Genomic DNA, 26,042 nt, shown 5'->3' with positions numbered 1-26,042 from the left:
CCCTGTTTGTAATCACAGCAGTTCAGGTGGAGGTTTTCTTTCTTTAAGCTGACACAGTTGAATTTTTAGAAGATTTAAATGTTCAAGTGTCAGACTTCTCTGCATATGAAGGGCATTTGTTACATCAGCTTTTTTAAGTGACAGCGTAATCTCCAAGGCATCTCTTTCTTAGTCCCGGAAGACAGATCCTGCACCCTGGTGCGTTTTCTCCACCTGCAGAGTGCCTGAGAGGAAAAGGCACTTAGAAAAGTAAGTTGAGAATTGGCTATCCTAGGTAGGGGAGTCAGCTGACCTGTGCGATCTCTGTGACCTTTGCACACTCACATGTGACACTTGTCACACACTCATGGGTTTTTCTTTTAATTCTAATCCATAAAGCTGACTTTGCTGTATGAGTCAGGATCTCTTCACCATACGGTAGAGGTGTTAGTGAGGTTTACAGTGGGAAGTGTTTTCCATAACCGAGACGAGATAATGAGACCTTCAAGATCTTTATCTTGAATTTGATGAGCTGGGAGAGGGTAGCATCTGGAAAGCAATGCACTGATATAGAGAAGCTGAGCAGCTAAGAATATTTCTCAGAAGATGTTTTATGGGCACCTGTCAGTTCCTTCAGCTCTCTCATGGAAATCTGTTGATATTGGTGAGGGGTCTGAGACCCTGAGGTCTGCAGTTTCCCTGAGACTCAGAGTCAGCTCTCCAATGTGCACTGCCTGGATTAGGCAAGCTTAGCTATCCAGGGCTCTGGGCTTTGGTTATAGCTTTGTTGTTCCAGCTGATCAGCTGCTGGTATAGCCATGCTCCATGTATTTTTGAAAAAGTAGGCAGAAGCCAGTAAGTCCTGGTACTGGTCCCTCTGACTTGCTTCTTCACTGTGGATTGGTCTTTGTGCTGCTGTGTCCTGCATGCTTGGCTCCACTTGCCCTGTGCACTCTCTTTCTCCCATTTGGATGTCCAGTCCAGCACCTTACCTTTAAGCTCTTTGCACCTACCAACAGAAAGTCAGCTGGCCTTACATTTATCTTTGCAGTATGTATTTGACTACCAGCAAGGCGATGTTTTTGGCTGTGTGGCTGACATTGGCTGGATCACAGGACATAGCTATGTTGTGTATGGACCACTCTGCAATGGAGCCACCTCTGTCCTCTTTGAAAGCACTCCACTGTACCCTGACCCAGGTGAGGAAGTGGTGGGAAAAGGTTTGGGTAGACATGGCAATGTGACAGAAGAGGTTTAGAAACCTATCCAGCATGACCTGCCCACTCAGGAGAGGTAAGCTCCATTTCTTTGGAACATGTGTCTACAACACTCAGTAACGTCTGTGCATCCAGGAAGGGGGGGGGAATTGTTATTGCTTTTGCTCTGTACTCACAGTAGTTACAGCTTCATTTTTGCCTGTTACCCTTTCAGCTCAGCATTTGTAGGGGTATGTCAGTGCTAGATGGATAAAAAGCCTGTTTGTGATTTTGCAGGTCGTTACTGGGAAGTGGTACAAAGGTTGAAAATTAATCAGTTTTATGCAGCACCTACGGCTATACGCTTACTGCTGAATTATGGAGAAGAGTGGGTGAAGAAGTATGACAGATCTTCCTTGAAGACTTTGGGTTCAGGTAAGGGACGTAGAATCTTCATCTGAAAAAGACGAGGTGAAATAAAGGGGCCAGAGAAGTTCAGCTGACCACATGGGATATGGTTAAAAAAAAAGATGATAAAGCAGGCTCTGTGTCTGGCTTTTCAAATATTTTCTCAGCAGAAGAAGCAGCAAACTAACTTTGGGGCCATTGAATCTGTGTGACTGCCTGTTTCCTAGCTTATTTTGCAGGATCACATTCTTTGCTAAAAAGATGTATCCAATGGTAAATTACATCACTTTGAATTTTACTGACATAGCTGGGCCCAGCAGCATTTTCCTGCATTATTTCCTTTACGATTCGGAAGGTTCTTAAACATGACCTACATTGATTAGTTACTTTAAGTGATATTCTTTGCTTGCCTCTTGGTGTTCCTGGGAAAAGTTCTCAGTTGCATGAGCGCGTTGCAGTCCTTTATGCATCCCAGCAAAAATGCTGTAAGCATTCTGCTTGGAGATCATGCATTCGGCTTGTTGTGCACCAGGAGGGAGAATTAACTGCCTGCAACTTCCTGAGTCTCAGGCCACTTTCTTGTTTTGATCTAGTGGGAGAGCCCATCAACAAGGAAGCTTGGCAGTGGTTCTACCAGGTGGTGGGAGAAGGGTGCTGCACCCTCGTGGACACGTGGTGGCAGACAGGTAAAAGGCATCCTTGGGGAGCGGGCACCCTGATCATCAGTAGGTTGGTGGTGGTTAGTGAAGGGTTAATACATTTCAGTTTGATCCAACAAGTCTGTCAAAAAAACTCTTCTGGCATTTTGATCAGCTTTTGATAGTCATTGGGGAGTTTCAGCACATAATAGCAATGTAACAACATATAAAAGCAATAGCAATGTTGAAGTTTTGGTTTTCCTTTCCCCTCTAAACATTCCTTGATATTTTGAATGCTGGAAAATATCAATTGGTGCTAGAAACATGAGGCAGAGATTGAATTTCTGGGCAAAGCTGGCAGTAGTCAGCTTGAATTGCAAAACTCATTTTCAGTTATTTATCCAGCTGTACTGACCTTGTTATGGTCTTGTCATGCAAAGGCATTTAAAACACCGTATCTGCACTTAGGTGTGCTTTGTTTTCCTTCCTGGGAATGGTCAGAGGAGGATAGAAAACTGAGCTGTGTAGTCAAAGGGGCCTTGTGCAACTACTCAAGCAGATTGGAAAGGAGTGAGTGGAGGTTTGTTGGCTGCCCATCAGGTGGCTAGAACACAGTGGCTGTCACCCAGCAGGGCTGCTGGGGAGCACCTTCTCCAGGGAGTGCATTGGTATGCTGTGGTTGCTTTGGCCCTGAACCTTTGATGCCTCAAAAAGGATGCACTTCTGTTTTGGTAACATGCTTGACCCTGCTGTGTGCATCAGTTAAGGCTTGTTTTCTGTTTACAACCTGCTGGACAGAGTGACTGGCTGTCATAGATCCCAGCCCAGTTGGAGCAGAGCTGGTCTCTGCCTCCTGGTCTCCCTGGCCAGCAGAGGAGAGAGGCCATGTGCTGCACTCCAGCTTGGTTTGTGTTACCTGGTGGGGCCCTCCACTTGCTGGAGTCCTGCAGCTCCTTCCCAGCTCCTTCCTCCGTACCCAGTCTTTTTTGGGCACCAACATTCAGGAGTTGCTAAAGGTGTCTTGCAATATGTCTTTCTCCGATTGTGAGATCCAGTTTGCCATGGAGACAGCAGCACAGCTGCTGGCATTCTGCCTCTGCTGAAAAATAGTCATCCCTACTCTGAAACTGCCATTGAGCAGAATATTCATTCCCTTTCCAGTCAAGCTGCTCCTGATTTCATCCTTATTCCTGCTAGCAGGCTCTCTTATCTCAGTGTGATGAATTTTCTTCTGGCACACAACCAAGTTCCATTTAATCCAGACAGACTTGCAGCCTCTCTTTTATTTTCAGTTTTGAAATAAAACCACCTCAGAATTCAGAGCAGCAACATTAACTACTATATACTTCAATTGGTGATCTCTTAAATCATCTTGGTCCCTAAATGCTCAGTAGAAGGAAAGATGATTGGCTAGGTCTTTCCTCATCATATGCTTTCCTCATCACTGCTCTGAAAGAAAACACCATAGAGAAGCAGTTGATTACTGTACATTGATGTAGTTGAGAAGAATCCATTTTTGCCCTAACATTTTTTTGGTTTGTTTGTTAACTGGAGCATGCAGTGTGCATGCTGTGTCTTATGATTCCTTCAAAGTACAGGATCTTGTATTTAACTCTATTTTTCCTGGGGTTTTGGAGCAACAACTATCAGGTGAGAGGTTAAAAAATATTCACTGGACAGTCTGTTAGTGCAGAGTGCTTGGTCTTACCTTGAACCAGGCATAGTTTTTCAGGTAAACATTTACCAGCTCCTGGAAGCATAATGTAATGATGAATATTCATGAAATTGATTTTGTTTGAAAGTAGAATCAATTGTGCTCCACAGTTGATGCTTTTAATAAAAAGGAAGCCAAATTAATCTTGGAAAGATTATATATGCCATTTGAAGTTAAAAGGAGTGTGGAAAGAGATCATGGGAACAGTTTGATGGATGGTGGTTGTGGTCCTGCAGTGTCACCTATCAGATACAACATCAATGTATTGTGTTAATTGTGCTGCTCTATGGAGTGTCTTCTACATTATGATGTTCTCTGAAGCAGCAACCTGTTACCACCTAATAAAGCCTGGTAGGCATATAGATCAGCAAATGGTGATTTAAGAATCCACTTGAAAGTTTTTGAATGAGCAAATGAGTGAGATAGCAGTTATGAGAAGCAATTTAAATAGTGTGGTATGTGCAGATGAGACAGATGAATAATTCCTATGGCTCTTATTGTTAAAATGTTAGTTAGTGCTGTGTTGTGATTGACAGTAATAAAACAGAATCAGAGCTGTATTTGAGTTTTAGGTGTAGTTCTTTACAGTGCAGAAGAGACAGTGGGTATTTTCACTTTTGTCACTGATTTTATAAAAAAGTACAGCCACGAACAAAAGCTGGTTTTGAAAGACATCTCTGAATAGGCCCTCAAATCATAGAATCATAGAATCAACTGGATTGGAAGGGGCCTCTGAGATCAAGTCCAGCCTTTGATCCACTACCGCTGTGGTTACTAGACCATGGCACTAAGTGCCACATCCAGTCTCATCTTAAAAACCTCCAGGGATGGAGAATCCACCACTTCCCTGGGCAGCCCATTCCAATGCCTGATTACCCTCTCTGTAAAGAATTTCTTCCTAATATCCAACCTAAACCTCCCCTGGCAGAGCTTAAGAGCATGCCCTCTTGTCTTACTGATAGCTACCTGGGAGAAGAGACCAACCCCCACCTGGCTACAACCTCCTATCAGGGAGTTGTAGAGATGATGAGGTCTCCCCTGAGCCTCCTCTTCTCCAGGCTGAACAACCCCAGCTCCCTCAGCCTCTCCTCACAGGATTTATGCTTGAGTCCCTTCACCAGCCTTGTTGCTCTTCTCTGGACCTGCTCCAGCACCTCAATGTCCTTCCTGGACTGAGGGGCCCAGAACTGGACACAGCACTCGAGCTGTGGCCTCACCAGTGCTGAGTACAGGGCAAGAATCACTTCCCTGGACCTTTTGGCCACACTGTTGCTGACCAGGATGCCATTGGCCTTCTTGGCCACCTGGGCACACTGCTGGCTCATGTTCAGCTTCCTGTCAATCCACACTCCCAGCTCCCTTTCTGCCTGGCTGCTCTCCAGCCACTCTGTGCCCATCCTGTAGCACTGCAGGGGGTTGTCATGGCCAAAGTGGAGGACCCGGCACTTGGCCTTGTTAAACCTCATCCTGCTGGAATCAGCCCAACTCTTCAGTCTGTCCAGGCCCCTCTGCAGAGCCCTCCTACCTTCCAGTTGATCGACACTTCCCCCCAACTTAGTGTCATCCACAAATTTGCTAATGGTGGACTCAATCCCCTCATCTAAATCATCGATAAAGATATTAAACAGGACTGGGCCCAACACTGATCCCTGGGGGACACCACTAGTGATCGGCCACCAACTGGATGCAGCACCGCTCACCACCACTCTCTGGGCCCGGCCATCCAGCCAGTTCCTAACCCAGCACAGGGTGCCCCTGTCCAAGCCGTGGCTGCCAGCTTTTTCAGGAGAATGCTATGGGAGACGGTGTCAAAGGCTTTGCTGAAGTCCAGGTAGGCACATCCACAGCCTCAGCCTCATCCACCAGGTGGGTTACCCGATCATAAAAGGAGATCAGGTTGGTCAGACAGGACCTGCCCTTCCTAAACCCGTGCTGGCTGAGTCTGATCCCTTGTCCATCCTGTAGCTGTTATGTGATCTGCTCCATAACCTTGCCAGGCACTGAGGTCAGGCTGACAGGCCTGTAGTTTCCTGGGTCCTCCTTGCAGCCCTTTTTGTGGATTGGTGTGACATTTGCCAACTTCCAATCATCTGGGACCTCCCCAGTGAGCCAGGACTGTTGGTAAATGATGGAGAGCAGCTTGGCGAGCTCTTCTGCCAGCTCCCCATCACCCTTGGGCGGATCCCACCTGGTCCAATAGAATTGTGGCTCAGCAGGTCACTAACTGTTTCCTCCTGGATTACAGGGGGGCTATTTGGCTTCCTGTCTCTGTCTACCAGTTCCAGAAGCCAGTTGTCCTGAGGACAACCTGTCTTACTGTTGAAAACTGAGGTAAAGAAGGTGTTAAATACCTCAGCCTTTTTATCATCTTTGATAAGTATATTCCCACTCATGTCCAATAAAGAATGGAGGTTTTCCTTGCCCCTCCTTTTGCTGTTGATATATCTGTGGAAGGACTTTTTGTTATCCTTCACAGAAATGGCGAGATTAAGTTCAAATTGTGCCTTCATCTCTCTAATTTTCTTTCTACATGACCTAACTATATTTCTAAACTCTTCATGAATAGCCAGCCCTTTTTTCCATAGTCACTAAGCTCTCTTTTTTACCCTAATTTCCTTCAAAATCTCCCTGTTCAACCAGATCAGTTGTCTTCCCTGCTGGCTTGCCTTTCGGCACACTGGGACAGCCTGCTCCTGTGCTTTCAAGGCTTCCTTCTTGAAGCACGTCCATCCCTCCTGGACCTCTTTGTTTTCAAGGGCTGTTTCCCAAGGTACCCTCTGAATCAGACTTCTGAATAGGCTGAAATCTGCCCTGTGGAAGTCCAGCATAGAGGTTTTATTGATGGCCCTCCTTCCATCCCTGAGTATGGAAAACTCTATTATTTCATGGTCACTGTGGCCCAGATGGCCTCTGACCACCACATCTCCCACCAGCCCCTCTCTGTTTGAGAACAGCAGGTCTAGCGGGGCCCCACCCCTGGTAGGCTCATTTACCAGCTGGAGCAGGAAATTATCCTCTATACACGCTAGGAATCTCCTAGACTGCATCTTCTCTGCTGTGTTGAGTTTCCAGCAGATTAAAGTCACTCAAAAGAACAAGGGCTGGCAATTTGGAGACATCTGCCAGATGCTTGTAGAATAATTCATCACCTTCATCATCCTGGTTAGGTGGTCTGTAACAGACTCCCACCAGGATGTCAGCCTTGTTGGCCTTCCCCCTGAGTCTGATCCACAGGCATTCGACCTTATCTTTACTGACTTCAAGTTCTACAGAGTCAAGAGACTCTAACATATGGAGCCAAGCTTTTGTTGTTGGCGTGATCTTACAGCAATTTAGACTGGACTGGTGCTTCTGAAACCCCAAAGTAGTCAGTCCAGTCTATCTGTGGTGGCAGATAGCACATGCTCCACTCTGCTGCCAGGTGGGATTTATCAATGGTCTATTTGAATGCACCCCATCTCCTGCTCAGACTCTGCTGGCCTTGCCTAAAGTCCAGGTGGATTGGCACTGTGTTCACAGCATGGGCACAGGTGATGTGGAAGCATGGCATTTCTCTACCAGCTCTGCCTCTGAAGAGACAGGCTTCATAAGAGCAGGGTAAAGCCTAGAAGTCTTGATAGCTGTCATATGTCAGTGGCTAAAACTGGTACTTTTAGAACAATTTAAAATAGGTCTTCACCTTGCAAATAATTTTTAAAGCACCCTTGCTACCTTACAGCTCCCTTTGGAACATGATTTTGCATGCCTTATGGCTGCAGGATGTGTAGGATATGGCAAACCCCATGTTGAAGCATAGCTTGCAGTGTTGTATTCGGGGTCAGTACTAGCTTAGGAAGAGCAACCTTCAGTTTAATCAGGGTCCCTGTTCTGATGCAGATTTTATCTGTGCAAACAGAGAACAGCAGGTGTCTGCTGTGCTTTTTCCTGAAAAAATACAAGTGCCTCTTTTCAAAATAAACAGAAACATGAAGTGGATGCATGCCTATCAATGAAATGGGGAATAATTCTATGTGTAAGCCATCTGTGAAACTATTTGCTGCATGTCTAAAGTTTAGAGACCCTCAGAGAACCTGCCTCATAGCTACATCAGGGCAGCTGGATCCAAGTTTGGGGGTCAAATTCAGCCTTTCCAACCCCTAGTTTCAATTTTCACAACCTCAGCAAAGCTGGTAAAGGAATGCACTCTTCATGTGGCAAAACATACCTTTATTTATTGAGTTGTATTTTTAAAAGCCTTCTGTGGTTTTGTTTCTCTCTTGTGTTCCTGAATTAGTTTTAGAATAGAAAAGATCTCATTAAGGTTGGGATCTGATTTAATGTTCATCCCAGCAGGAATGAAAAAGGATGATTGAAAGGTTCAATTTTGACTAGAAGATAAGCTCAACTTATGTGTAAGGGATGGGTTAATCTCCTACTCTGTAATAATAGTAATTCAGACTTCTGAAATGCTTTTCATTCTAACCTTAGACAGCTGTAGAAGCACCAATGGGAGATAAATCCCCTGACATGCTTATGCTTTCCCTGTAAAATAATTTCTGGTGTAGGAAATGGGGCTGGGTGAGTTACAGCCCACTGCAGGGTTGTGCTGCTTTCAGATTGCTGTGCTTCTTGGTGTCACATAATTTGTTCCAAGTGGCTTTGTCTTGCGAAGTGGCTTCCCTGTTTGCTTCTTGACCTAAGAAGAGCTGGAATTTGCTTTCATCCAGCATTGGATGGACTATATATATTTGGTTCATTTGTATATCATTGGTCTTCCAGAAACTGGTGGCATCTGCATTGCCCCACGGCCTTCAGAGGAGAAAGCTGAGATCGTTCCAGCTATGGCTATGAGACCTTTCTTTGGGATTGTGCCTGTGCTGATGGATGAGAATGTGAGTTGAAGCTGTGCTGGGTGCCCAAAAGAGAAGCTGGTATGTGTTTCTGCCTTAATCACCTTTCAGATGGCAAAGGAACAGGATCCAGAAGGATGCTTGTTTCTCCATTAAAATGGTAGAATAGATGAGCAATTTATATATATATATATATATATATTGAGCATACAGATTTGCCCATACAGATTTGGCAGCTGAGCATTGCAAGATCTCAGCAAATGTCTAGAAGAGTTGTTTACATTTTCAGCACCACTTTTATGGTCTTGCACTACTTCCAGTTAATGCTGCCTCCATTTATGAGAGAAGTCAGAAGACTCACAGCACCTGGGAACCACGGAGCTGAGCAGTTGGAGCAGTGCATGCAACATCCAGTGACGTGGCAAGACTGGAACAGCCAACGGGACCAGTGGAGTTTTCCAAAGGAAATGCATGGCATGAGGCCCTGCAACTAGGCATGTCTGTGAGAAAACTGGTGCTAGTCTGTGAAGCTGTGTGGATGATCCCCATCTGCACTCCAGAGCTCTGTTAAATAGTACAGCATGTATTTTCTTCCACAAACAGTTTGGTAAGGGAACGTGGCAATTACCAAAAGTGAAAGTGGAAGGCAGAGGTCCAGGTATTTCTCAGCTAGCCTCATCCCAGGCATCCTCTGGCTGCTTGGCACATCTTTGCTGGAATTGCCCTGTGGAAAATCACAAGACTAACTTTTCTTTTAGTCTTATCTGTTGTGCTGCTGGCCTCAAGGGGTGAGGAGGACATGATACAGACAGTGCAATGCATAATAACTCCATGAATGGATTAATTTTCTCCATCTGTGGCCTTCCACTGGCAGTCTGCAGTGAGCAACAGGGTGACTCTTGCCAGATCAATGACACAGAAGCCCTTACTGTTCCTATGTTGTTCACCTGATCATGCTTCCTGTGCTCAAACCTGCAGGGAGAGGTTATAGAGGGCAATGATGTGTCCGGTGCGCTCTGCATTGCCCAGCCGTGGCCTGGCATGGCGAGAACAATCTATGGAGATCACCAGCGATTTGTTGATGTCTATTTCAGAGCCTACCCAGGTAAGGAAAGTGCCAAGGGAGAAGGCAGTTTGCACTGCAGTATAAGCACACTGAATATTTTCAGCAGTACTTTCTCATATTTCTGTACTATCCAGATCATGGTGGCTTGGGGTATGTGTCACATGTTGCAAGCATGCACTGATGGTTTTAGGTAGTGTTGACCTTTATAGCTGTCAAAAGGGCATGCATTTTTTAAAAACTTTAATGCCCAAGCTTTAAAGTCCAAGTACTTTTCTTTGGAGCTTTGTGTCCCACTTGGAAATAGGCATACTTAATGGGAAAATACCTCCTGCATCACAATCTCACACCTGCTGTCACAGGCTGCATTTTTGAAATGTGGTCAAGTTGCATCTGGCAGTAATTAGAAGTGGCAGGGAAAGTTTCTTTTTAGGAGATTGAACAAGAAAGACTACTGCCTTCACTCAGGAGAACAACTGAAAGGGATTCAAAAGCTACGGGGTAGGCAATAACTAGAGAGACAATCCTGAAAATTGTACAAAATGGGTTGGATAATAAGAATGGGAAATTGGTACAAGAAATTGAATGATCCTATAGTCCCTTATTGCTCAATACATATTTGCATCCGATGTCTTGTTGATATTTAGTAGACAGTTGTTTAATTGATCTGGAAGGGCAGATGACATGACTGAAAATCCATGAATTGGCCAATAACACATCTTGCAAGAATCACCTTCAGATTTCACAGCACTAGCTACTTGCTGCTGCTCAGATGTGTCACTGGAACAATTCAGATGCAGACATAGCTTTGGTGAAAAGCCAACACAATCCAGATGTGTCCTCAGTGACACTGGAGTTTCCAGGAAATGCTGGGTCTTTTTTCAGTTTCCATTAAATGTTTTAGACCCTGTGAACACCATGTTTATCATGGGGTAGGTTTGGGTTTTATTTTTAGCTAATCTAATAACAGTGTTTATTCTACGCTTATATGCTGGAGGGGGACTGTTATCTGGAATCTGAATCTTTGTTAGCCAGGAGGGAAAATGGCTTTTCATCCATCCCAGTGTAAATGATTAAAAAAACTGGCAGTATTCCCATGTACAAAACGTAATAGAACTGCTCTCTTTCAGCTGAGCAGTTGTAGTTTTCTATGAGTCCTGAAGTGTAGCAAGCAGCAGACCTGAGTTTGACAAATAACCTGTGGCATGATGGCGAATGGCATTAGAAGTGGTTTTAACTTAGTGCTGTATGCACCAGGCCTGAGCACGCAGTTGCTGTGCAGCCGTAGGCATATAAAGCCCAGGGAGATCAGAGCGCCTCCCTTGGTTCTGTAAATCCAACTATGCATCACTGTGTTGTGTTGCTGGACTTGGTTTTACTTTCAGCCACTTGTTGCTGCTGATTGCCTACAGTGATTTTGTCCACCTTGGCAGAGATCTGAGCTCCACTGTCTTGGTGCTATTCAGGTGCTTATAGGAGCCAGCACAGCCCAGGTAGAGCAGGCTAAGGTCAGAGATGGCAGATGAAGTGGGAAATGGTGTGAGGCAGGTCACGCAGCTGTAAGCTTAGGAGGGCCTGTGAGCTGCCCGATCCAACCTGCCCTACTTGCCATCCTAGAGCACAGTCTGTTCTGCACCAGAGCCCAAAACAATAGGCTGGCAACTTCCTGCTGCTGACCACCTGTGTGTCTTTGCTGTAGGTTACTACTTTACAGGGGATGGTGCTTACAGGACCAAGCAAGGCTATTACCAGATAACAGGGCGCATGGATGATGTCATTAACATCAGTGGGCACAGGCTTGGGACGGCAGAGATAGAAGATGCAATGGTAAGTTCCAAGCAGGTAGAGGTCCCTTCACAGGGCATATCTGTGGGGTACAGCGACCCTTTCAAAGCAGCTTTGTGAATTTAAACAAATTCAAGGTCTCTTGCCTTCAAACCCCTGCCCCGCATACACACAGTTTGATGCACAATGCACAAATGTGCAAGAGGAAACAGCTGCCTTTTATTTAGGGGACAACAAATGAGCAAGTGAGAGAGGAGTCATGCTGTGAGCAGTCCCTGCACGAACTGTCAGGGCTGTGTTTCTTCTCAGTGATGTTGTACTGTTGCAATTGTTGTTTTGGATGCTGATGGACCCTCCATAAATCTCTCTCACATTTGTTCCTTCTCCTCTGCTAACAGCTGACCTCTCCTTCCCAAACCTGTGGTTCTTGCTCATCCAAATTAGCTGAATATGCCTGAGAATTCAGAAGTGTTAAACATAAACCAACCTTGATTTATGTCAGCTGCAAAACTTACCTGTCATTTTGAGAGAAAATAATATTAGCTCAGAGAATTGAAAACAAAAAGTCCTCAGAGCATTTATCTTTAAAGCTTGACCTGAATATTTATTTCTATATTATGTGCGTTGCCTGCAAATGTCACTTAAATGTAACATCTGATAAACCTGAGCTGTGTTTGCATGGAACACCAGATTCTACTTTCTCTTACTCCAAAAATAATTCTTTTGCCTGTGTACGTTTCTGATCACAGCTATAGGATCCAGTTCCTCTCACAGTGTATGGATGTGTATGCATGTGTATATGCAAATATATTTATATGCTTAGATTGCTGTATGATGTTTCCTTTCATATTTTAATCTAATTTAAGATAACATAATCCATTCTTTGATGTGAGATTCAGATATGTGATTTCTTCTGGTCTGTGCACCCAGACTGTTGTCTTACTGTAGAAGAATGTTAACTTAAACTCTGAAGTGCAACAGAAGAAATCATTGTAGTGTAGCATAAGAATAAAAATGCAATTGCAAAGCAACCTTCTCTCTGGGAAGATGAAGCAGTCTCTTTTTTGCCTTCTGATGGAATTTGGGCACTTATAAACACCAGTAAAATGTGGACTGTGGTGTTGGCAGCTTCAATTTTGCTCTGCTGGCCACAGTTTCCTATAGCACAGAGCATTGCAGAAACTGGTTTTGCTTGTGATTTGGCTGTGGCCAGGCACCACCTGGGACCATAGTCATGCACAAAGAAGGAGAAAGCAGGTTTCCAGCTGTTGCAAATTCACTTTATGTGCAGTGACCTTAGCAGTGGATGTAAGAGTATTTAATTTAATTGTGTGTATAAAAGCTGAGCTAGAGACCCCTGGTGGCCTAGTGGTTAGCGTGCAGGACTTTCACTGCTGCGACCACAGGTTCGAGTCCCCGGTCTCCTGGCCTGATGGAGGTCGTTAGCCCTGTGAGGCCATCCATCTATGAGAAGGACACTCTAAACAAACCTACGTCCTGAGGACCTCACTGCCATTGTCCAAGCTTGCTTGGCCCCGGCAGATGAACCTTAGGATTAAAGGGTGGGCTCAGTTCAGCGCAGGCTGTGTCTCACCTAAAAAATCCATTGCGCAGGCTGGAAAGGTAAAAAGACCTTTCCCCAAATCTTCGTTCGCGAAGATGGGCCATTATTATTAAAAAAAGCTGAGCTAGTACAGGGGTATCAGGGCTACTCCCTGATACGTGGCCATGGCTATGCAGTAGAAAGTCAGCATCCAGTTTTCCTGTTGTGCTTTCAGCAGGATCTGTCAAGGGGAGAGCAAGATATGGCAAGATGTTTTATTCCTACAGCTACTGGAGCAAACTCTGTAGGACTTTATGATCTGTGTATTTCTTTTTCACTTTTTGTGAAGGCTGATCACCCTGAGGTCCCTGAGACAGCTGTGATTGGGTATCCGCATAAGATCAAAGGAGAAGGTATGTGAAAAGCTGTGTCCTGAAACGACATCTGCATACACTTCCCTTAAATTCTAACCTAAGTGTATGTTAGGAGATGCTTAGGGAATGGGAGGGCAGTTATCCTTAGCCTGACTCGTATTTTAGCCCCAAGAGGCAAAGACAGCCATGAAAAATTTCCTAAACTGGGTGCAGATGTTATTCCCTAAACTGTTTGAGCTTGTAGTGTTTATGTATATGGTAGAGCTTCCTTTTAAAGGACTATGCTTAGAGATGTCCTTTGAACATAACAGGAAATAGCTGATTTGTGTTGGCCAGCTCTTGATCACAATGGTACTTTTGTTGACTTGTAGTTGTCACTGAGATCAGTCTGATCCAGAGATGCCAAGAAAAGGCTGGGCCATCATTTGAGGGCTGGGGTCTGACTCGCTTTTGTAAACAGGATCTGTGGTTTTCTTGTCAGTCCCTACATTGTGCATAGGAATGATTTGAAACCTGCCTTGGCATTCAAACGAGCATCTCTGGTCTTGCCAGCCAGTATCTAATGTGAGGTTTGTGACTCCTGCTCATTTGTCTTCCAGGTGCCTTTGCTTTCGTAGTGCTAAAGGAGCAGGTGGCTCACGCAGACCGTGTCAAAGAAGAGCTCAAAACCATGGTGGCTTCCAAGATAGCAAAATATGCTGTGCCTGACCACATTCTGGTGAGTGGGAGACTGAAACTGGTACCAGGAGCAGGAATGGTCACATTGAGCAAGCCTTACCTTCCTGCCTGCAGTGCCGCTGCTGTTGTTCTCTGGCAGGACAAAGAAGCAGGAAAACAGAAGTAGCTGGAGGGATCCTAGGGAGGGGAGGGCAGGTGCAGTGGTCTGCCTGTGCTCCTTTCTCCCTACTCGAATATTGGCAGTGACCTAGAGATGGCTAGGATTTTACAGCTGCTCCAGCCTGAGAGCAGCTTCTCAGTGGGGCTGGTAAACAGTGTGTGTTAGAGCTTCCCTGAGGCTGCTCCTTAAGTGCTGAACAGCCCCTTAAATGGTACGCACAGAGAGTGTTGAGAGCACTGTGCTTGGGGAGCTCTTGCAGAGGGAAACTCCAGGGCTACCATGTGTTTCAGTATGCTCTTGATGTCCCTGTTCACCGTGCAGCAGTGTTGCTGCTCTGTACAGCTCTCTCCCTCAGCTGAAGCAGTGCAGCACTGCTCTCTGTGGCCCTGTGCAATGAGCCAAACGCCACAACCTTCAGTATCACTGAGAGGCAGTGACACTTCCAACTGTCCAGCTAGTTTGCATTGATAATTAGCATCAGCTTCAGATCTCAAAGCACTGACTGTTTTCTGTTGGATAACAGGAAGCTGTTCAGCCTGCCACGGGAAGCACTGATAAGCTCCAGGCTCAGTTTCAAGCCTCTTCATCTTTCAGCAGCTCCCTTTGTGTGGTAGGGGAGAGTTCACAAAGCTGTCCCCCAAGGCCTGCCTGCATCCTTTTCATTCTGCTTAGAGGCAGTGACACCACTTCTTTGAGGGGTTCTGCTTTAGCCACATGCTTGTAAGGTGGACACCAAGGCACAGGAAAGAATATAACAGGAGCAGGCAAGGGTGGCTCATTGGGTACAGCCCAAGGTACCCGCAGTGGATTGGAGAAGCTTCCAGAACTTGCAGGTTTGCAAGGAAATGCCTCTGTTTCCCTGTGTTTAGGGGTAGTTCTGCAGAGAAGTCCTGTAACTCTTACTTTGCATGTTAGTTAATGCTTTAGAGTTTTGTGGCCTACTGGCCTGATCATGTAGTAAAATATGAGACCTGCTAGTGTCTCTGTTCAGTGCCTGAAAATTCTTCACCAGCTTCAAATTTATGCTAAAGCCTTTGAATCTGCTACTAAATCCTTTGCATGAGGCATAGCCAAGGCATTTAACATTGTTCTGCTTATGAAGGAAGGTGTGTAGGCTGACAGATATAACCAGCCAAAGAAAAATATCAGCAGACAGGAATTATCCGGTGAGTAGGAGACCCTGTCGCTGGTGCACAGAATTGTATGCTTTATATTCCTGCCCTGTAAGGGGTAATACATATATCTGTATGCTCTAGTAAGGCGTTGAGATCTGTGTCACCATTAGTGCCTGAGTTTTCAATAGTTAACAGCTTATTCAGGACCTGATTCCCAAAAGAGCTGTGTGTCCTGCAGCATCCAGCCTGGACATACATGGCAATGGGGAACAAAGTCCACTGAAAATAAGAATTAAAATTTATGGCATGAGGAATTGATGCTAGTTACACTCCTTTCCTTGGACATAAACTAGTGTGATCAATGGTCTTTTTCCCAGGAGCCGCAAAGGAGCTGTGGCCATGAAATAGTGTGCCATGCTTAGGACAGTTCAGCCAAATTTCCTTGTGGTTTCCAGCAGGACTTAGGTTCTATTACAGGTGTGTCTTTCCCTTCTTTGCAGGTGGTGAAACGTCTCCCTAAAACCCGATCAGGGAAGATCATGAGAAGGCTGCTGAGGAAAGTAGTCACTGAACAATCAAACAACATGGGAGATGTCACCACACTTGATGATCCAAGTGTTGTTAAGGAGATATTGGATGCTTACCAGAAATACAAGGAGAAGAGTTCCTCATAATAGGCATCGCTGGGATCTGTCTCCTTCAGAAATGTGGAAGGTCTCAAACAACCAGGCAAATTACATACTTCTCTCTTTGTTTTTTTTAAAACCTGTTTCCTTCTAGGGGAACAAGATTTTCCACTCCACCACATACTTTGAGATGCACAGGGCTAGGACCAATCTGCACTTTCATACAGTCAGTGAGCTCCTTTTCTTTGCTTTTAGGGCTGTTGTGGAGCAGCCATTGGTGGTTTCCATTAGCTATGATGAAATTTAATACTAGCTGAAGAAAGATGCAGATGTTAATGTTTCTCACTGTAATATTACTGTACAGGGAAATGTTTTTTATACAATACTTCTTGCTGTTTTAAAAGAAAACCTGGAGTACAGTTCTTCAATTTTTCCTTCAGCTTGGATATCTGAGTTCAGGCAGCTGTATTTCACTGCAACTGTAGTACCTTTTCAGTAATGCTGCATATTCTAGGAGATGTTTCATGTGCATTATTAGGGAAATGAGAAGGACATGGCTAATCTGATAATTCTTCCTTGACTTTACCCAGTTATTCTAATACCTCCTTTGGCTTTCCTCATATGGATTTGTTCCTACCACCATGTGTCTTGGGATTTGCCAGAGATGGTGAGCCTGTGTCCCTTCATGTTGCACCTAGGTAAACCCAGCACTAGCACTTGCCCTTGCAAAGCTGAGCCACAAAGCCAACTACTGGACTTCCGACATGTCCTCAATGCATTACCAGTTATGTAGGAGAGACTTGGTCCCACGTGTTCTTATTGTGCCTTGAGAAATCGAGATCGCCAACCGAGCTTATAAAAGAACTGTCCTCTTCCTCATCAGTAATGACAGCTGGCTCAATGCTGTCCATTGTGGTTCACTTCTGCATATTAGTAGTGGTGGTCTGCAAATGGTAGATCTTTGTTTCCAGTCTGTGATTTGTGCAAGTGTCTTTGTTTCTTGAAGGTGCTATGAAAAGGGGAGCTGTTTTTTTTCTATCTGTGAGAGAAGCATTGGAAAATGAAATCCCGAAGTGCTCAGGAGAGATTTGAAGCTGAAGGAGTTGTGCTGGAGGGTTCATTGTGGCTTGCCAGGCTTTGTGATTTCTGACCAAGAAATAGTTATTTTCGCCCACTCCAAAATGCCTTGTAATCTTGTTTGCTCCAACAAGGGCTGAGGTAGGTTCATTCTCCTGTCAGAAGTTATGACAATTCTTATTGTTTCAAGTGGGCTCTACCACGTCTGCCTCTTCTGCATACTGCCATGCTGATTTTCCAAAGAGTTAAGTGCCATGTGGGTACCCACAAACTGCACAGTCCACAAAAAAAAAGTGCCTCTTTAGATGCCTTTTGGAAAGCGATACTAACATTCCAGACCAGCAGCCTCAGAATAGCATGGAAGAAAAGCCTTTGTCTTTCATATGCTTTCAGAATTGCAGCTAATAAAAGTCAGTGTTTTATTTCTGGACTTGTTTTATCATGAACACATCTCAGTTGAAGCACTCCATATTTGGGCTGTTCAGAAGAACTTGCTAGTAGATCATCTGTCCTCTACTATGCCACTGAAGGTCATGGAAAAACCCGTAAGTGCCAAATGCATTTGGTATTTCTGCCACTCCTAAATTAGGTTTAAACAGGCTGATGGGTTCATGGTGATTGGAGGGACCACAGAGCATATCAGAGAGACATGGTAGAGGCTCCCTTCCCTCTCTCCCTGATGCAAAAGCTCAAGGTGTACACCAGCATAGCATGCAGTGCTGATCCTGGGAGTGTGTGCCACGAAGGCTCCGGCAGAACTTCTCCATCTTAATCTCCCTAAGCCAGGAGGCTGCTAACCACCATTTCAGTGCTGTGGCCGTGGCCACTCCATCAAACCTTGCCGTTATGCCGTTTCACGGAGCTCTTTGTTTTAGCCTGCCAACCCCCTGAGCACTGGCAGAATTGCCAATTTTTGCCCTAGTTTTACAGGGGTGACTTATTCCTGAATTTAATATGAGCAACACTGATGCTTCCAGTGGGACTCTGTACTGGAAAGACAATTTATGCACCTAACTGGAGGCAGGAAAGGCAGATAGGACTGGGAAGGAAGTGGTCAGTTTTTTTGGCCAGCAGGCATTCCCCATGCTACCACATGGGGAAGCAGACTGCTCGAAGGATGATGTGTTCTTGAAGACAGGTGTGTTGTCTTAGATCCCAGAGTTCCTTCAAGGACACTAGCTGAATTTGCTTTTTTAAAAAAATTATTTTAAATGTCTCTAGGGACTGGGTAATACAGTAGGGAATACCATGCTTTGTTCAATATCCCATCCTTCTGACTGCAATCCATTTTTATGTAAGGTAAGTAGACACCCTGTGGACTTTCTGGGAAGTTGAAGATCAGAAGGTTTGATAGAGTTGACGGACTAGGAGATAGACACTACTTTATTGCCATTGCAAAAGAAAAAAACCACAACCCCCTTCCTTAAGTGATTTTCAAGTAGGAAGCAGACAAGAGTTAATGTTTTTGACAGAAAAGGTAGACTCCCTTGTTTAAACAAGTTGTCTCCACGCAGTCTGAAATACAGTGTGGAGGAAGAAAAATTACTTTTGAACAAGATTACACACTTTTAGTCAAGAAAGCATTTCCTATGTTATGAACATAGAATTTTCTTGCCTTGTTGACCTGAAATTTCCATGCTAAGGTGTGACCCAGTGGTCAGAGACACATGGTTTGATTCATCTGAACTGTTTTACAAACACTAGCTATGTGAGGAGCAGTGTGCTTTGGTGCATTGAGACGTTTGTCATCCAGTTCCTCTGCTGAGGGAAAATAGGAGATAGGCGCACTCCCTCACCTGCATCCACCTTGCCTGGACTTAGGGACCATGTCTGCCCGGGAGGTTACAGTCTGACCAGGTGGCTGCAGAACCCCAATAAATACATAGCTGTGCCAGCTATGGTGCGGACAGGGAGTGGAAGATGCCCCATCCTTTAAAGTGTTGAAGGGCAGGCTGGATGGGTCTTGAAGCAGTCTAGTCTAGTGAAAGGTGTTTTGGCCAATGGCAGGGGGATTGTAACTAGATGATCTTTGAGTTCCTTTCCATCCAAGCCTCATTTCCACAGCTGAGCTGTGGTCCTTGGGATGTCCATCTGCTCAGAGACCCCCTCAGGGTATTCAAAGAGAGCACGTGGTTCTGTTGTGCTGCCCAATATGGTGTTCTGCAGTGGACACAGCTTATGCTGGGCAGCCTCAGTCTGGTAAAACTGCACTTCTGCACGTGTACCAGCATTGGGTCTTGGAGCTAACAGCCCATGCTCAGCTCATATAATAGCACCCTGAGTCTGGTAGAAACAGAACTAGGCAGGGCTTGGAACTAGCACTTACGAAAAGAAGGATACTGGGCTTCACTGAGTAGGCTACTCATAGAAAGCTTAAATTAAAATTTAAATTTTAAATTTTCTTTCCATAGATTAAATTTTCCATCCAGAGGAGTCCCCATTTCTTCTTTTTATTCATGATCTCTGTTAAATGTGGCAGTTTTCTCTTCACTGCATGTATGCCCGAGTTGAGCTTTGCATTTTCACAAACAACAGCACTGGTGTGCTGACAGTGCTTTCTACTTCACATGCCGCAGTCTCACGCCCCCCTCCTCAGGCTTGTGGTTCAGGGAGGGATTCAGCCCACAGAACTACCACTGGTTTCCTCAGTGCTTGAAATGCTAGCCAAGGACCCCAGACCTGCAGTCTCAAGAGCTGATCTTCACTAATCAGTGAAGGAGACAGATATCTGTGGGATTGTGGGACAAACTCGGGGGCAATTGCTTCATTTAGAAAAGCAGAGTTGTTGAATTGTTGCTGTAACCTTTATGAGGCCATGAGTGATGTATGGGTTATTTGTCAGATTGCCTTTTTAGCTTCATCAAAATGATCCAGAGTCAATTTTACCTGTTGCAGTCTGTTGCAAAGGGCAAATGTGCTTATTTTTGTTTCCCCAGTCTAATGTTAAGTCTTTAATTGAATTTCGTTTACATGTAATCACGCTTGAAATACATTTATTGTCCTTGACCAAAACTAGTTTCTTCAATGATCTCTGTATTCATATTTTCATTGAAGGAAATACATGTGATGGGTTGGCTTTGCATCATATGTGTTGGGCCCTCCATCACCTAAGAAGTCTGTGACTTTCTCAGTTCTTTGAACTTTCAGAGAAAGGCAAAGGAGTTTGAGATCAGAGTGAGTTATCTTGTGATCCAAATTGCTGGTTTGCTTTGCTTCTTTTCTCTAAACAGTTGCTCACAGGAAATGAGTTAATCAGAAAACTGCCCCTGCAAAACAAGTCAAAGTTGAAGAACTAGCATTTCAGCGTCAGTAAGCTGCGTGTTTCATGTGAATCCTGAGGTCCTACTGCTCTACACTTTTTCCTGTGTGATCCAAACCGAGAACAATTATTGGGAACAACAGATTACCATTAGCTGATATGGATAGTTCAACTACTAATCTCCTTGCTTTGTGCATACCTTGCACAAGTGAAAAGGAGTGAAAACAGGGTGCGTGTGGGGAACATGAGAAACAGCATTGTGTAGGAAGTGCATAGCTGTTCCAGAGTACAGCACATGAGAAAAAATTTCTTTCCAGGTGGCATGGATCATTTGTAAGTGGCAGGAACACATCCTCTGCAGGGTATCTGGTCAATTAAGAAGTGAGGAAGACTGTGTTTCACTTGGTGCATACCACATAGATAACACTTTAGCTGTAATGCAGGGACCGCATTATCCACTTCTGCTACCTCCAGCAGCTGGTTCTGGAAAGGTTCCAATGCCACTCTTAGCTCTTGCAACCCTCTGGCAAGTCACAGAAAGGTCTAGACAGAAAAGCAGGTATCCATCTCCTCACTTTGTGTCTCGATACTGCAGCTACCCTGATTGATTTACTGAGAATTTACTGGTAAAAACAAGACTTTTCTGGCCTAACATAATTATATACAAGGGCTGTCTCTGTGGCCAGTTAAAGCCACAGAAATTTATTTCAGCAACAAGTTTCTGTTTTTAAGCAGGAATAGGTGATCCTTTTTCACATTGAAAACAGACTGTTCTGGACAGAGAATTGTCTTCTGGCTGAGTCTAGAGGTGAAGCGTATTTGTCATGGCAGTGAGCCCAGCCCTGTTTTTTCCTGGATAGAAGGATTTGGGGACATAACCACCTTTTGGGGCAGAAATGGTCACAGCTGTGAAAAAATTAGCAGCCTACAAACATTGGTAATAAAATCTGCTGTGCCAGATCATTTTTACTCTTGCTTCTATTCCTCTATAGCTGTTGGACTCCCTGTGTTTCCAGTGACAAAGCTTACTTTGGCTTTTCTATATCTTGAGGCTAGGAAAGTAGAGACCCAATGGTTTTTACTGCTCATCCTGCACCTGGCATGCAGAAGACTCAATTAAATTTCTTTTTCTACCTATAGGACTTTGGGGATGTCATTTTACTTTTCTGTGCCTCAGACTTCTGCACTCCCAGGAATGACAGCGGCCCCATGGCAAAGTTAGAAGAGGTTGTGGAATAGTAGTAATAAGGTTCTGGGGTAAGCTGGTTGTTCAGGAAAGCAGATGTCTTAAGGGAACTGTGCTGCTAAGCTCTCTTGCAGCTGCTGGGCCTTTTGCCGGAATTCAACACGACCAGAGAGAAAAGGCCGTGCCTCCCTTTGCTGGCCGCAGACCCTCTCTGTGGAACGCCCACATATTTTGTTACCAGGCGAGACGCCAAATAGCCTTTCCCATTCCTTGGCAGTGTGCAGCAGGGGCAGTCCCCTCTTTCAGCGAGCCCTTGTCTGTTGAGCTGCTTTTGCTAAACAATGTGTTTTGCAGAGTTAACAAAGCTGTGGATCTGATCTCGGCACTGACACCCAGGGTCCTTTCTGTGACACTGCTGCTCCAGGGCAAGGCAAAGAAGACAAAAAAATCTCAGCACCTTGTGTTTCCCAGAAGGCCAAGAGAGGAGCAAAGGTGATGTTCTGGGAGCCTGAGGGCTGACAGAGATAGGGGCATGGGTGTCACGCTTGTGTCTGGGTTAATTGGTACAATGGGCTCACAAGAGGTTGAGGTTGAGAGCTCCCACCAGAGCCCTCTGCCAGCTCACAGCCCTGAAACCGGCTCCGGGAGCCAGCGAGGGATTTGCCGCCCGCGTCCCAGAGCTCCCCAGTGGCTCTCTGCCTTCACGTCCCCCCGGAGACGATTTCGCCCGCAGCTCCAGTGAAATCCACCTTCTCCCTCCCGTCACTCCCTCTCTCGCCCTGGCGGTTTCCTGGCGCCACCTTGAGGGCGCCAGGGCTTGACCTGGCTGTGCTCACCCGAAGGCTGTGATAAGCAGATACAAACACATTGCTGCATGATTCCAATGTCCATCTTTTGCCTACAGCATCAGTTTGCTTGCAGAGTCTTGACAAGATTATAAAATCACAAGGAGATAAGAGCATGAAAAAGTTCTGCTTTGGTAGTACCTGAAAGGTTTGGGGGGTTGTGAGGATTACTCACCCAAAGGGACCCACAGAAAGTGCTGAAATAGTAAAAATAGTAAAAAGTAGTTTTGAAGGATAAATTGAGGAATTGGCAGCAACCCCCCTCTCTGCTACCCTCCACGGGTGTTTGTTTTTGTCAGGCTGGCTCCCCCAGCACCAGTCCCAGACAGATCCTGTTTCACAAAATCCATCCTCACCACTGAAGGCATGCAGGGGAAGGGGTCAGATGTAAACCCAGTGTAGGCATGTACCTTTCAGAGGGGCTCCTGAGGAGAGAAAGGGGAGGGAGAAGAGACTCTCCTGTCTCCTGAGATTCCCTTCCCTCCTTCAGCAGCCCTATTCCAATCAGGAAGCACAGGGAGCCAGGGAGCACACAGCACTCGAACCTTGCAGGAGCCCAGCTCTGCCTGCCCATTCTGGGGGTGGAGGAAGATGAAACAATTTAGGCAGGGCTTGAGCTGAAATGGCATTTTGCTGCTTCTGATTTCCTCGCAGCTTTTGCAGTGGGGCAAGAATTCCATCCCTCCAAGACACCTTTTGAATGCATGAGTGCCTGGGTGGCACTTCGAGGTCACTCAAGTGGCTGCTGCAGTTTGAAACAGGAGCTCTTGTTTCATTTACGGGTTGCTTAACCCCCTCCCAATGGCAATAAAGCAGGTGAATAAGGATGCAAAAAGATTAACCTGGGGACCAAAAGCTTGGAAAAGGATGAAAGAAGCACTCTGATTACAAAAAAAAGATTTATTTTTGACAGCAAATAAACACCCCCCTGCCCCCCAAATTTGCAGGCCGATGGTGCTGTTTCAGTGTGATGAGGTGCTGGGCCCCTTGGGGAGAGAAACCAGAAACCCACAGACAGCAGGAGAAGGCTCCTGTCCACCCTCTCCCACTATCCGCAGTTCCCAGGCCTGCCGCTGGGTGTGCTCAGAGCCCAAACCTCCCAGTCCATCCTCGGTTTTGGAGGAGAGCAGGATGGCAGGATGCCAGCCACCTCCTCCAGCTAACCACGGGAGATCAACCTCCTCAGTTGATTCTGCAAGAGCAGAATGCTCATGTGCCCGCTGCCATCTTCCGAAACCCGTTCTGCCACCCATGCCATGAAGCTGGGTACCCACCTCAAGAGTCCCACTGCTGGAAGAGAAGCTGATCCCAGATGATGTTCTTGTCTGTCTTGAAGGGTCATGGCCAGGGTAGCACTGGCAGTGGATCCACTCCACAGTCCCAGCACTTCCCAGTCTGGTCCAGGCACGTGGTAGAATCTTCCTTTAAAAAACAAATAACAATTGCATTAAAGTAAATTAAAACCAAGAGTCGCAAACAAGAATAACATTAAATGTTATCAATGTATCACAGGCCTGGGGAAGGTTTGACTACTCCATGCAAGGAATAAAGCTCCCCATAGGCAGGGAAAAACCCCGACTTTCCCAGCCTCAGCCCCAGCCTTTCCTCAAGGGCCTGCAAACGAAAACGGCCGGCACATGGGTGTGGAACTCTGTCCTCTGCCACCTTGCCATGTTTTTGTCGGGCTGGCTTCCCCAGCCTGGGCCAGGGTGGCTAGCAGAGGCTGTCACCAAGGCCAGGAGCCAGCATGGTTCCCATTCCTTAACATCCACCCTCTCCCCCACCAAAAAGCTACTTGGCAGCCAGCTGAAAAATTAATCCCACTCTCCTCAACCCCAGCAAAGCAGGGAACCTCTGGTGCCCAGCCAGGCTAAACCCTCAATGCCTGGGACCAGGAGCATCCCCCCAGCCCCCACCGGGTCTTTTTCATCTTTCATCTTTTTTCATCTGGGTGCAGAGAGTGTCCTCAAGGAAGGTGCTGCAAACAAAGCCAATCAGCTTCGCCCCAGTGGTGCCTATATCCCATGATGACATTCTCCAGCTTGATGTCATGTTCCAGGACACCACAGTTGTGCCCCAGTTTGCAGGAGGACCACGATGCCACTAAGCTGCAGGGGGGATGTTTCCCCTTTTCCAGTGTGTGGGAACTTCACCAGACTGCCAAGACTTCTCAAATATGATGGAGAGCGCTCAGCCACTTCCTCCACAATTTCCCCCAGCACCAGCAGAAGCATCTCATCAGCTATGCTCCCTACTCTGCTACAGTCACAGGGAAACCGTCTGCTTTTCTTGGCTTCTTAATACCATGAGACGTGTGGATGGGAAGAAAAGCTGGCCCTTGACAGTGTCCTCATCACTGTAGAAAGGAAGGTCCCTGCAGACCACCTCATAGAGCCGGATGCCCAGGGACCCGATTGTTGCTGAATGGCCACGGTAGCAGTGGAAGAGGATCCACTCTGGTGGGCTGTACTCTGGTGTTCCTATGGGACACAAGCGGAGCTCATCAGGTGGATGCTGCCCACTCCCAGCCCAGGCGATGCCCCGCTGGCCCCCTGCCCGGCTCCACCGCTGCTGGACATTCCCCGGCTCGGGATGCTCCGCGGCTCCCGCTGATCCCTCGCCCGCTCCCCCAGCAGCGTCCCGGCTTCCACCCTCCTGGGCCTCGCTGCATCCCCGCCCGGCGCGCCCCGGCTTCTTCCTCTGGCCCCACTCATTCACCAGCCTGACCCACTCCCAGATGCGATCCCGAGACACGCGTTTGATGGCCACCTGCAAGCCAAGGAGCGCCGAGCTGAGCTCGCCACCCGCCGCCCTCCTCCGACTCCTCCCCGCCTCTCACCGGGGCGCCGTCCGCGAGGCGTGTCCCCGAGTAAATGCTGCCGCAGCCGCCGCTCCCCAGCAGCGGGCCCTCCCGGTAAAGCTGCTCCAGGGGATGCTTCTCTGCGTTCCGCCCGAGGGCCCCAACCTCCCCGGGCTCTGCTTCCCGATCTGCTGCACCGGACACGGGCGGCTCGGGCCCGGCGGCCGAGCTGCCGAGCGGCGGAGCTCGGGCCGGGGAGCCCGCAAAGGAGGCGGCGGGAGCTGGGCACCAACGGGGCTGGCCGGGAGCAGCGACGGAGCGACCCCGGGCGGGGCCCCGGGAACAGCTCCGGGAGGAGCCGCAGCCGGGGCCGGGCCAGGACCCGGGCCAGGCGGAGCCAAAAGACGGTGCTGCTGCGGCGGCCCGCCCAGCAGCGCCACAGCCCGTAGGGCGAGAGCCCGGCGGAGGCGAGAGTGCGGCGGGCCGGGCACGGGCGGCGAGGGGGCGGCCCCGGCGAGGGGCGGCGGGACGAGCCGGGCCGAGAGAGGGCGGGAAAGGCGGAGAGAGGGAGCGGAGGGGAAGGGAAGGGAGAGAGTGCGAGACCGAGAGGGAGAGCGAGCACGAGCGGAAAACCGATCGGGAGAGTCGCTGCTGCTGCTGCGCAGCCGCCGGAGCGCGCGGCCGCTTGTCCGGTTCCCCCCGCGAGCCCGACGGAGGAGCCGCCGCTCCGCGCGCGAGGCTGGTTTGGAAATAAGCAATAAATCAAC

General features: G+C 47.0%; 1 protein-coding gene and 1 long non-coding RNA gene across 5 annotated transcripts in view; one reads left to right on the top strand and one right to left on the bottom strand.

The window, feature by feature from the left end:
* ACSS1 (acyl-CoA synthetase short chain family member 1) overlaps positions 1-17,607 on the top strand; it is a 33,579-nt gene extending 15,972 nt beyond the window's left edge. For all 3 annotated transcript variants that reach the window (XM_027696971.1, XM_027696972.1, XM_027696973.1), the window contains 9 exons: positions 1,031-1,178; positions 1,473-1,610; positions 2,177-2,269; positions 8,694-8,806; positions 9,743-9,869; positions 11,527-11,654; positions 13,505-13,568; positions 14,129-14,247; positions 15,983-17,607. In XM_027696971.1, the coding sequence (XP_027552772.1) occupies positions 1,031-1,178; positions 1,473-1,610; positions 2,177-2,269; positions 8,694-8,806; positions 9,743-9,869; positions 11,527-11,654; positions 13,505-13,568; positions 14,129-14,247; positions 15,983-16,156 (1,104 nt within the window). In that variant the 3' untranslated portion in view covers positions 16,157-17,607. The remainder of the gene's footprint in view (positions 1-1,030; positions 1,179-1,472; positions 1,611-2,176; positions 2,270-8,693; positions 8,807-9,742; positions 9,870-11,526; positions 11,655-13,504; positions 13,569-14,128; positions 14,248-15,982) is intronic.
* Positions 17,608-23,377: 5,770 nt separating this feature from the next.
* LOC113974127 lies at positions 23,378-25,484 on the bottom strand. Of its 2 annotated transcripts, XR_003536455.1 has the most exons (4): positions 25,315-25,471; positions 24,629-24,955; positions 23,750-23,897; positions 23,378-23,461 (listed from the first exon to the last, which is right to left on the bottom strand). It is a non-coding gene; the product is annotated as an uncharacterized LOC113974127 (long non-coding RNA). The 2 variants fall into 2 exon arrangements; XR_003536454.1 differs by having other exon boundaries at positions 23,750-24,955; positions 25,315-25,484.
* Positions 25,485-26,042: the final 558 nt, after the last annotated feature.

This window comes from Neopelma chrysocephalum, unplaced genomic scaffold (genome assembly GCF_003984885.1).
Source record: "Neopelma chrysocephalum unplaced genomic scaffold, ASM398488v2 Primary Assembly neopelma1_117, whole genome shotgun sequence".
NCBI lineage: Eukaryota > Metazoa > Chordata > Aves > Passeriformes > Pipridae > Neopelma > Neopelma chrysocephalum.
Note: the sequence above shows the minus strand (reverse complement) of the source record. Positions and strands in the feature narration are given on the sequence as shown.